This window comes from Rhinatrema bivittatum, chromosome 9, assembly GCF_901001135.1.
Source record: "Rhinatrema bivittatum chromosome 9, aRhiBiv1.1, whole genome shotgun sequence".
Lineage (NCBI taxonomy): Eukaryota > Metazoa > Chordata > Amphibia > Gymnophiona > Rhinatrematidae > Rhinatrema > Rhinatrema bivittatum.
In genome coordinates, this window is record NC_042623.1 from 122,259,449 (window position 1) to 122,272,569 (window position 13,121).

Here is a 13,121-nt window from a genome sequence, read left to right on the forward strand (position 1 = left end):
GTCCCTTCTTCATCTATTTCAAGATCTATGCAGTTGTGATAATACATGGAATACATCGTTGTGTAATCTTATTGGATAAATAAAAGATAACACAACTTGCAAAGAAACCAGTTTTCCCCAGGACTAGTATCGCTACCAGAACTTTGCATTTTACTGTTTAAAACCTTTGTGTTATGCATGGGGGAACACATGCTAACTAAAGTCTTGATTCACTAAGGCTTTTTTCCCATTCTGTGTCTATGGGAAAACAGCTTAGTGAATCAGGCCCTAAGCCCGTAATTTACAAAGAAGTAATGCGTGTAAATGTAACATACTATCATAGCAATTTTCAAAAGGCATTTACTCAAGTAAAGTGCACATACACGAGTAAATCCTATGTACAATTCAATGGCATATACTGTAGCATTTCAAAAGCCCATTTTCTCAAGTAAAACCTAGTTTTATGCATGTAAGTGCTTTTTTAAAATCAGACCCTAAATGCAATACAAATATTTCTTACCTGAGCAGGCTTCTTCTGAACCACTTGCTGTGGCTGTAAAAATAAAACAAATAATTCAAAAAGTAAACTTTACACCTTTTAGAGCAAAATGTGATTATATTAAGTTTTTACTGCATTTAATATTGAAATAAATTATACAGTCAAGAAAGTTCCCAGCAACCAAAACATACAAAGTTGAAAATCCTTGCAGCACCAGCTAATTTTAGAATGATATTGCATAGAAGGGAATACTATGGGCGCGATATTGAAAGTGCACTCATTGCTCAATAGCTGGATAAGTAAGACTTATCCAGCTACCTAATAGGCCACTAAATATCAGCAGCTGCTAGATAGCTGGTTAAGTCATTTATCAGGCTAGATAGTAGGTGGACAGTTGGCGGATCAGGGCAGCACTACTTAGCGATATTTAGCCTTAGCCTTTTAAGTTATGCGAATAAGTTATACCTGCCAATGAGCAGGTTTAATTTAGCTTGTACGCAGATATTCAGCGATATTCAGCGGCATAGCCATGCCGCTGAATATCCGTTGTAACTTAGCCGGATATGACTTTAAAAAAATTCCTGTAATACAATAAAATAGATTTTTGCAGTTTTATTCTGCTGTTAAGAAGGCAACAAGACATAGCTTATCCTGGGCTCAATTTAGAACGTATTTAGTAAAACTAAGGAGATTTCTTTATTTATATTTTTCCTTTAATATATTTTTTTATGAAATACAGTGCATACATCGAGTAGCACTATAGAAATGTTTAGTAGTAGCAGCAACATATAAATTTGAATATTTACATAAAAATTGTTGCTTAATGCATGTTCTCTCTTATGTTCATGGGCTGATGCCAATGCCCAAGGACTCAAACTCTTCTATGCTGTTTCTAACCATTTAAACAAAACTTGGTACATATATTCTCTCAGGAACATTTTTTCCATTAGCAAAATAAAAGCCAAGGCATAGCAACTGACAGCAAGAACTTCAGTTCAGTTTGCCTATAAATTAATTACTTGTGCAGGATTTTCAAAATCTATCAGCATAACTATAACTTTGCAGTCCTGATGGGTACTGCATGCAAATATTTATTTTGATGTGATTTTATATTTTCTTGCATCCCGTTTTGTGCATAGTTTTGGAAAGGCAGTTAGTAAAACTATAAATAAATAAAACTAATATATATTCATTATGGATATCTTGAAAATCAGACTGCTCGTGTAGGTCACAAGGACTGGGTTAAGAAGTGATACTCTAAATCAATGTTTCTCAACCTGATCCTCAGGGACCGCCTGGCCAGTCTGATTTTCAGGCTATCCCTAATGAACATGCATGGGTATATTTACATATATTGAAAACAGTACATACAAATATATCTTATACATATTCATTAAGGGTATTCTGAAAACCAGACTGGCCAGGCAGTCCCTGAGGACCGGGTTGAGAACCTCTGCTCTAAACGAGCTAAATTTCATACAATCTACACAGGGCCAGTGCAACTTATTAGGCAGCACAAGTGGTGGCAAGGGCCAACATAAAATACCCCCATTGGTCTCCACCACTTGTCCTTCCCTCTGTGAGTTATTTCTTCTTCCAGCCCTTGTGCACTCAGTCCATTCCTACGAAACCTTCCTTCCAAGCAGCTCCACCCCACTTTTCATGCCATCCATCTGTTCCAAAGCAGCAGGATTTATTTATTTAGAGATTTTTTTATATACCGCGGCACGTTAAAAACATCACCTCGATTTACAATAAACTATAATTCAGCAACAGGCTTTACAGAGAAATAGAAATAACATAGACATGATGTCCCTTGGCCCTGATGCTATCGGTACACGATGCTAGTGACAGCCCTCAATCCATAAAATAGGAATTAGGAGACAGCATACGTTCACAGTTCCTATTGCAGCTCCCATTTTCTCCCACAGAGGCTTCCTGTCTGAAGCAGAAAACTGGGCAGCAGGAGGTGTGGATACTACCTTTCCATCCTCATATAACATAGTGACATAGTAAGTAATGACAACAGAAAAAGACCAAATAGTCCATGCAGTCTGCCCAGAAAGCTTCTTACAGTAGTATCTTTCATGCTGTGCAGGTTACCCCCATGTTTCTCTTAAGGGTAGCAACTGCCACTTGGTGTAGTTATCCCCAAGCCTTATGATAACCCATAAAAAATGTACTGATAGCGACATTTTACTGGGTGATGAGCCTTCTTGAAAATTCAGACAGTGCTGCTTGATGTGCTATGCATATGGACTTGGCTGTAGAAGCAGTCCTGTGCTTTTCCCCTTATGTCTGCATATAAGTACCCCAGACCGTAAAAGTCAGGGCCTGTGTTGGCTCCTCATCCCCCTGCCCCAACCATCCAAAAGGGGAGCGATGTTGCAGTTGTGTCAAAAGCATCAAGGCTTATTAGTTAAGGGTGGTAACCCCGTGCCTTTTGTTAAGAGGAGTAACTGATGCTCCATGCAGGTTACCCCCCCATGCTTATCAGTTACCCAGACTATAAAAGTCAGGACCCTCGTTGGTTGTTGCCTAAATCCAATTCCCTTTTTCCCTCCTGCCATTGAAGCGGAGAGCAAGGATGCAGGCACATTAAAAGCATTAAGGTTTATTGGTTAAGGGCAGTCATTGCCACACCAGCAAGTTACCCCCATTCACTCGTTTCTTCATTCCCATCCTCTAAGCCTTTAGGGATCCACGGTGTTTATCCCATGCCCCTCTGAAAAGCTGCAACCACTGTCATGCAGCGATCACAGCGGGGTCGAGGGCCATTTTGCTTTTTTTGGAAGACAGGTGGTGAGCAAGGTGGGAGGCAGAGTAGAAGAGAAAGAGGTGAGGCATGTCAGGGGTGGTAGGGGATGCAGTTGTTTTTTCTTCAGGTTGAGTTGGCAACCCTAGGTGGGGGGTGCATGCACAAATGGAAGGGGGCAGAGGTGGTGGGATTTCAAGATAAGTTGGGGTTCCAAATTTTGAAGCCGCTTAATACAGAAAATTCCTTGCACTGGTTCTGAATCCATGCTGATTTCGCTGTGCATTTAGAATGACCGTTAACTGAAACAACTGTCAGCCGTTTCAACCTACACCCTTGTGCTTGTCTTTCGCATTAAAAAAACCAAAAAAAACAAAATACTGAGGGTTGACCAGGTGCTAAGTGCTGTGCACCACCATGTGGAATGAGCTGCTCCAGATTGATCCTCAGGGACTGGGGATGCTGTGGAGGCAGTGTTAACAGCTCCCACTCAGTCGTTACTTACTGGTGGCTGGATTTTAGGACCCAGCACTGCAGGGTTCCAAAAGGAACCCCGGTGCACGGTCCCCAACCCAGGACCAGACCTGCTATGTATATGTTGGGGGACAAGCGGGATATAAAACAGAGGAAATATCCCAGAGTAGTTGCAAATGAAGGTTCATGGTGCTAGATCTCAGCCCCAATTCCAAGTAATCTGGAAATACAAAGGAGGATGAAAAAAAAACTGCTGGGTCCATAAAATTCAATGTCAATGATTTCAGAACTGCACATGCATTTCTAGATATCTTCCCTAGATGTATTGCTGGCCACAGATTGATTACGGCCTTGGGAAATATGTTGTCACAGAGAAGTTATTCATTTCAAAATAAGCATGCAGAAGAATAAAATAAATTGAGTTTCTCAACAATCCCGTTCAATTGAATGTTCCTGCTTCCTTTATTCTGCTGATTATGCCCGCATACGTTTACTCCCAAACCACATCAAACCCACACACATTCTTGAAGTCTGACCAGTTCCTACCACTCAGAAATCCCCACTTTTTTGGCTGCTGACCCTGCATTCATGTAAATCCTGCACACTGCAGCTCAATGAAATCCTCTGAAAGAGCTTCCAGCTCACCAAAGTTTCCATGAATTAGGTCCTGACACTTCAATGAAGGGAAAAACAATGTCTGAAACAAAGCCAGCTCTGGCTCTGTGCCTATTATGCGTCCCAGTGATTCTACCAGCTGCCCTTCTATACAGAACTCTCCACTTTTCAGACCACCAAACAGGCCTGGAACTCTCTAAAGAATGGCGGGGGGAGGAGAGAATTACAGCTGTCTGTCTGTTTTCCCAGTCTCTGCCTCCCAATGGTTCCAGAATTCAGCCTGAGAGCTTTTTTTGTTGTGTTCTGTTTTGCTTTTGTATTTATGAATGGCTTCAGTGGATCACTGCAAGAGAAGCTCACTACTACATTCATTCATAAAAAAAAAAAAATACACATTCACTTCTTAGAAAGAAAGTATTACAAGAATTTTACTGTCGGGAAACATTTGTTTTGCGCAAAGAGCACTGATAATAGATTGCCACAGTAGCTGCAACCTCAGGACATTTATTACTAAAAGCATTGCTTCATGATCTGAAATAACCCTGGCGCACTTTACACTTAGGAGTGAATTTTCAAAGCAGTTACACCTGAAAAACTAGCATATGTCATAGCGATTTTCAAAAGCCCATTTACGCGCAGAAAACCTTTTGAAAAATGTGAAATTTCAAAGGAATTGCGTGCGTAAAAGTAGCAATTTTCAAAGGCCTTTAGGTGCATAAATCTTTTTGAAAATTACTTCCTTAAGATGTATTTAAAGGAAAAAAATTCAGCTACAGAAACAGGTAATATGTGTTAGGATCCCCGGCTGCGGAGAAGATCATACAGGTTCATCAAAGACCCTGCGGAATTGAATTAAGAACTCCTCAGGTTTGCCCATGAGGGGGGGTTCATTTGTCTCCCACAGGGGGAAGGGCCAGGCTAGGGCTAACCCGCGTTGATGCACCTTGCCACGTCCCAGGATGCCACTGATGTGCATGCTCTGACCTAGCTTTAGACACATACACACAGGCAAATGACTTCCTCATTCTTAAAGGCCCCGCGGTGGGAACAGCTCCATGAGGCACCTTCCTGATGTCAACCGCCTGGATATTTAAGCTCCAGCACTGCACTACTCTGGCAACTCAGCAACAAGTCCTCCTTGGTTTGCAGTTCTTGTTGCTATTGGATTCTTGCCTTGTTTCAGTCCTTGCCTTGCTCCTGCCTTGATCCTCTGTATTGCCTGGCTCCTAGTCTTGTTCCAGTTCCTAGTCTCGTTCCATGTCCTGCCTTGTCCTTCTGCCTTTGCCTTGCCCTATTTCTGCCTCCTATTCCTATCCTGTTGCTATTCCTGCCTTGTCCCGGTTCCTCGCCTTGCTCCAGTCTTCCTTGTCCTCTCTTTCCTTGCCTTCTTGGACTGACCTTTCATGTTTCGATCCATTTCTGAACTCTAACTCTGCCTTGATAGTTGCCTGCCTTGACCCTCGCTTAGATATTGACTCAGCCTTATATCTGCCTGCCTCGAACTTTGCTTGCTTTTGGACTCTGCATGATCGCCACCTGCTTTGACCCTTGCTTGGACTTCAAAGCCATCTGATTGCTGTCTGTCTGGACCCTGGTACCACTCCTATGCTATGGACCCTTGCTTAAATCCTGCTAGCCTCAGAACTCAAGGGCTCAAACTGCGAGGGAAAAGACTGGTATAGGTGAAGCCTTCGTCTCAGTCCCAGCTCAGAGCATGTCTGCCTATTGTCGGCATGGGTCCACCCGTGTCTGCGCATTAGGCAGTACTAACCATTTCACAGCCCAAGGACTCACACTCTGTGACACAGTGAGCAATACTCACTTAAAAAAATAAACATACAAGGAGGCTAGCGGTGAATATTACCTGAGAATTGAAAACTGCTCCTATTTGCCTTGTTTCTTTCTTCGCCGGAGCCAGCCCCGACTGCCGACCCTGACGTCAGAGGGAGGCGCCAAGGAACAGCGTAAAAGGCGCACTCCTGCGGCAAACGGACTGAGGCTAGCGGTGAATATTACCTGAGAATTGAAAACTGCTCCTATTTGCCTTGTTTCTTTCTTCGCCGGAGCCAGCCCCAACTGCCGACCCTGACGTCAGAGGGAGGCGCCAAGGAACAGCGTAAAAGGCGCACTCCTGCGGCAAACGGACTGAGGCTAGCGGTGAATATTACCTGAGAATTGAAAACTGCTCCTATTTGCCTTGTTTCTTTCTTCGCCGGAGCCAGCCCCGACTGCCGACCCTGATGTCAGAGGGAGACGCCAAGGAACAGCGTAAAAGGCGCACTCCTGCGGCAAACGGACTGAGGCTAGCGGTGAATATTACCTGAGAATTGAAAACTGCTCCTATTTGCCTTGTTTTTTTCTTCGCCGGAGCCAGCCCCGACTGCCGACCCTGACGTCAGAGGGAGACGCCAAGGAACAGCGTAAAAGGCGCACTCCTGCGGCAAACGGACTGAGGCTAGCGGTGAATATTACCTGAGAATTGAAAACTTTGTTTGACTTCGTTCGAGAAGTTCGAGAAGTTTGAGCAGTTAGAGCATAAAATTTTTTCGGGAAAGTTATTTCCATTTATCACCGGGATTAAGGACTTTGTCATCATCAAGGCTTGCTATGCCAGCGAAAAGGAAAGGCAAGATTCGGGTGTATCCCTCGACACCTTCATCCTCTGCCTTGACACAGCTGGAGATTAACAAGTTCTTAATTCAACTAGAAGAACGAGGAGGAGAAGCTCAGGACTCCGTTGGAGGTACACGAAATGGAGATTCACGTACCTCCCAGGAAGAAGCCTCCCTCAGTCCAGACAGTCGCCCACCTCCAGCCCAACGCACTCCGGACAGTGTTGAAAGTCTGCAAATCCCATTGGAAAGGGATGCAGAGCAGGGGGAACCACTGACCCAGAATGTATTGCAGACAACAGCTGAGTCTGGTCAGGTAACCCTTGATAGGATTTTAGAAGCTGTGAATAGCCTAAATACAGCTATGGTTAGAATGGAAAAGAAAATTGATAATGTTGCTACAGAATTTCAAGGTAAATTATTGACTGTGCAGACTCAGAATAATGAGACAGTAACTAGATTAACTGAAAATGAGAAAAATATAAAAACATTGCAACAAGTAAATGTATGTTTAATTAAAGACCAAATGGCAAGTGCTAGACGTTTAGAGTCATTAGAGAACAGAATGCGACATTTAAATGTAAGAATAACCAATTTTCCGCAGATACTGGGAGAAATTCCATACACATCTCTAAAAAGGTTTTTTAGAGACAAATTATCTTATGTTGAGGAAGCAATTCCTCCCATAAATACGTGTTATTTCCTTACAAGTAAATCCCATGTCCCTGCAAATTTGACTAATTTTTTAGAAGATTCTTCATTAGATGTTATTCACAGGAATACATTTTAATTGTATCCTTTGTTATCACTCAAGACGTAGCAACAGTCATGAAAAAATATTTTAAAAAATTTCCAATAACATTTCATGACCAGGTGGTTAAAATATATCCGGACTTGGCTCCAACTACTAGAAATAGACGTAAGGAATTTTTAGCCTTACGTCAACAAATTGTCTCTCTGGGTTTTGCATTTTTATTAAGGTTTCCATGTCGATGTGAGCTAAAGAAAGGAGACCAAGCATATATATTTTATCAAGTTAATCAATTGCAACAATTCTTAGAATCACAGCAATCTAATATAATAACATCTGAGGCTCCCCTAGCGGAGTCCTCTCCTACAAGTGCTACTTAGAAAGTGAGTAACTATATTGGACAAAGATATTGAAATTAGTTGATAAAATTTATAAGTGTTTTATTTACATGATTACATCTCCTTAAATCTTAGTTCCTTATATTTAGCCTCCAATATTGCCTGTGGGATAAAATTACAAGGTATTATAGTAATATTAATTTGTGTTAACCAGAATGCATACTTGTACTTCCAAAATATAGAACTGTATGGATATTTGTAAAGTTATAATTGAAGTATTGATGCATGGATTTGATGCCTATATTTCTTATATTTCAGTATGTTTTGGATAATGGGTAATTACGTGTAAGAAGGTTTACAAATATATTTCGTTGTAAATTGTATGAAAATGAGAAATAAAGAATTTAAAAAAAATAAAAAAAAAAAATAGACATACAAACATTTTCCATGTGACATAACATCTGTCTTACTCAAAACAGGGTGGCACAGAATGAAAGCAATAGCAAACATTTATACATGGTGAACGAAAACCAGTTAACCAGTTCATGCCTTTTAAAACATTTTTTGATGGGCATTCAGTGTGCTCTGTGTTGACTGCAATTGTGTTTTCTGATTGGTCAGTGATTTAAAGCCCTTTTGCAGCCCTTTTGATTGGTTGACTGTGGGTCAGCTGGTTTTTGTTTACCATGTATAAATGTTTGCTTTGAGTCTGTGCCACTCTGTTTGACTAAGAAGTACATGTCTTTTAAAGTTAGTATTACCCAGTGTTACCATGCTTAAGTGTGCATGCCTACAAGTCACTGTTGAAAGTAATATTTATTGGACTGCATTTCAGATTTGCTCTGATGTAGCTTGTTTAGCGAAACGCTGACCATTTTGGGCTGCGTTCTTTCCATTATTGCCATTTTGTTAGAATTTCCTGTAGCATGAAATGTTTTTTTTTCAACATGAGCATATGGTTTTTCAACAAGTGAAACCTTTGATAGAAAATAATGCTCACACGTTTGCCATGGTTTGTGAAGGATGTGTGAATGGGAGTATCGCCCTCTGGTCCTACAGTCTTGTTTATATGAAGCAGAGACTGGCGGGCAGGGTCATGGGCAGGAGCGACAGAGGCAGAGGCACAGTGCGGACGTAGCGCAGGAAAGAGTGGCTAACCCCAAGCAGCGCGAGCATGAGCCAGCACCCTGTCAACTACCATTTCCTCCCCCACTTCAATATGGCACTCCCACATTTCTCCCCACAGAGCCATCTCTCCTGATACAGGTCATAGCTGGCGACAGAGATGCTCGCCCCCAGCCCCAGCACAGGCGACTCCCCCCCAACAGAAATTTCTAGGACAAGCTATCTGAAAGCCCAACCCACCAACCAGCATGCTCAGCTAGCATGTCTTCTCAATGGCAGGGGACATCGTGAGCCTTCATCATTCAAGACTGGCGGCAAAGTTGATGGAAATGATGGTCTTTTGAAAATCGTTTAAAATGAACCAAGTGAATGATTGAGACCTATGAAAAAAAAAACATTTTTGCCTCTGCACTTCCCTAGTATATTGCTCAACTCTTCTCCTGACAAAGAAAGGAGCAATTAGTATAAATCTTAGCACTTAAAATTTGGAGATGGCTCCAATATCTGGACCAGCTTTGTACAATATTTGTCTAAATAAAATCAATAGTGCTTTGTGTCTATTGTTTGCATATTTCATGTAAGTTGACATTTTAGCTTGGCTGACTTAAAAAGTAAATTATAACCTATACACCTCAAAAAGAGAAAAAAGAAAGTAATTTTCCAAAAAAATGTACATGCGTAAAACCAAGTTTTACGCATGTAAATGTGCTTTTGAAATGTGCTTTTGAAAATTGCTACTTTTACACACATGACTCCTTTGGAAATTCACTGCATAGGGCTGAATTTTCAAAAGGTTTTATGTGCGTAAATGGGCTTTTGAAAATTGCTATGATATATGCTACTTTTATGTGGATAACTTTTGAAAATTCACTCCAAAGCCTTTAAAATATATAATTTCATCCATAATTCATGGCTTTCTTCTACATGTGATACTGGTTGCCCTCAGCCTGTCTTGTAAAAAAAAAAAAAGGGAAACAAATTAATATCATACAGTAGAATAGGGCTAATTTTATCTAACAACAGTTTTGGGGGTAATTTTCAAAGTGTACATTCACACACTACATAGATGTGTTATGGGGGATCAGAGTTGGGGTAGGTTCAGAAGGTACACATATATGAGTTCAAAGGGGTTACGCACATGAAATTAGCATATATGTACATCAGTAGCTTGTAGTCGTGTACATGCTATTTTCTAAAAACTGAGCAATACACGTTATCAGTCTGGCCGCCATTTTCTGAATGCTAAAAAGAATCTTTAGAGGTCGGCTTGGTGTTATGATTTGGTCCCCTGGAGAAGATGCTTGATGGCGCTGAAACAATGGCAATGTCGGGTTTATATGTAAAAGCACTCGTGTCTGTGAAGTGAGTGGTATACATTTAAGTGAATCAGATAAATACAAATCATTTGCATAATGATTTTTTTTCAAAATATGGCTGAAATAAAATTTTGGTTATAAAAATAAAAGTGGAATACAGGTGGGAAAAAGGTAAATGACTGACTCAAGAGTGCTTTACCTATGATACAAGTTGAAACCCACTGCGGGCTGTGGATTAAGAGTATAAGGTCGTATACAATCTGATACCATTCCCTGAAAGTGGGTTCTAAATATTGGAGCATCTTTTTACATTTTCATGCTATTTTATAAACATTAAAAGCACACATTTACCTGCGCAAAAAATGGACAGTCTAGGAGCGTTCTGGGGTATGCGTGGAAGTTGCCATAAGAGATTTACATGAATACATAAAAGCAACTTACTGGTGCAACTTTACACCTGCTAATTAACTAGCCCAATTGATATCAGACTCATTTGTAGTCTGATATCTTTGGGTAAGAGGTCTGGGTGAGCTGGGAGGAATTCAGGATGAAGTACAAGGGAGACCTCGGTGAACCAGGTAGATTGGGTGAACCGATTAGATATCCGAAAACTGGTGATTTCAAGTATGCATGCATAATATAAAATGTACCTACTTCCACTTATAAATCACGGAATTATTTTTTGCATGTAAGATATATGTGTGTAGGTTTTTAAAATAAAGGACTTGCTTTCATTGCATTGCAAAATATTTGCGCATACTGAAACATGTACGCATATTCTGGGGGAAGGTAGATATACACACATTTTATAATATGCATCGACAGATATGCGTAGATTATAAAATACTATAGTACATCTCCACACATCCATATATGCGCATACATGAGGCCGCGTAAAGTTGTTTTAAAGTTATCTTTACACTTTTAATTTTAGAAAATAATGGGGGAAATTTTCAAAAGGATTTACATGCTTACAAATGGCTTTTACATGTGTAAATGCATGTTGTGCGTATAACGGCTTTTAAAATTGCTACAATATATGTCGTTGAATTATCACTTGGTTTTGCATGGTTTTGATTACCCAGGGTACAAGAGCATCATGGGCAGCATCAGCCTGACAGGTGAATTTTCAAAGGAGTTATGCATGTAAATGTAAATCACTATCATAGCAATTTCAAAATCCATTCATCCGCCTTAAGTGCGCTTAACGAAGGTAAAACCTATTGACAAGTCAACGGCATATAATGTAGCAATTTTCAAAAGCCCGCTTACACAGGTAAAGTGCATTTACATGTGTAAAGCCCGGTTTTAATCATGTAAATCTTTTGAAAATCAGGCTCAGGGACGGTAACTTTCAAACATGTACATGGGCGCACGTGTGTGTGCGTTTGTCAGCCCGCGTGTGATTTTAAGTGGATGCATGCTTGTGCATTCAAATCCTGCTTCTACCATGTAAGTGGGGGAATTTTAAAAGACTCGCGTGCCAACGCCATTGCCTGTTTTCCCAGTTCATTCCCAGTCCGCCCATTTAAGGGATAGGACTTCCAAAACCCCTCCTTTAATAGCCCTCCTTCTCCCGATAGCCCCGATCCTTAAAACCCTGCTGACTTACATGTCATCCATAGCAGACGTTACAAAGCAGGAGACCCCGGCCCGCACCTGTGCACATAAGTATTTCCACGCAGATTTCAATGTGAAATTCAGGAATGACTATGCCTCGTCCATGCCCACGTCCTGCCCCTTTTTGGAACTTTTCATTTGTGCGAGCAGCAGGAGATATAAGCATAAGTGGGTGGATTTTTAAAATTCACCTTTATGTGCATAAATATAAATGCACAAAGTTACGCCTGTTTCTGAGTAGGTATGACTGTGTGCACGTACTTTGGTTCCGATTATGCGCCCACCCGCAAATTTTCAGAGCAAATTTATCTGTATAAATCCACTTTGAAAATTCAGGCTAAAGTCTGCTGGTAAAGAGTGAAGGAGTCTGAAGGCTTCAACCTGACAAAGGACTTCATGTACCAGAATTCCCTGCTTCATGACGGGTTTACTTACAGTCTGCAATACAGCTGTAATTAGGACATTGAGAAACTCTCTGTCAGCACATTGCACATTTTCATTTTTTTGGCTTCGCTGTTCTTATTCTCTGATAAGCTTTCACTGCTGTAACCTAGATTAGAACAATGGATGTATTATGTGATGGGCTGTATTACTGCAGACTCGCGAATTCCTTTCCAGAACTGCAAGTCCCAGCAGCCTCTCCTGCAGAACATGGGAGAAGTTTCACGAAAGTTCCAGGGTGTCTAGGGAGGGGGTCAGTAGCCCCTTCAGCCGGAATATGCTCGCTCAGCAATGCTTAGAACGCATGTGTAAAAGATAAGAACTGTAAAGTGCATAAGAGTCTGCTCCTGGAGGGGAGGGGCATGCAGTTGTACTGAGCCTTTGTCTTAGCTGCATCTTGCTGGCAATAAAAGTCTATCTTTACGGATCAGTTGTCTGGACCTCCTTACTGACGAAAAAGAGACGGTTACATTTGGCGAGCCAGCCAGGAGGTACCGGGGACGCTATTTTAGCCCCCCAGTTGGTCCAGGAGATTTTGTGGCGGAGTGATCCCCCAGACTTGCCTGGTGAGTGGCCACCGCTGAGTTCAGTGATCA

The 13,121-nt window shown here is 41.2% G+C and overlaps 1 protein-coding gene across 1 annotated transcript in view; it reads right to left on the reverse strand.

Annotated features, from left to right (window-relative positions):
• HMGA2 (high mobility group AT-hook 2) overlaps window positions 1-13,121 on the reverse strand; it is a 381,404-nt gene that overhangs the window by 53,193 nt on the left and 315,090 nt on the right. The window contains exon 4 of the mRNA XM_029616846.1: window positions 500-532. Within this exon, the coding sequence (XP_029472706.1) occupies window positions 500-532 (33 nt within the window). The remainder of the gene's footprint in view (window positions 1-499; window positions 533-13,121) is intronic.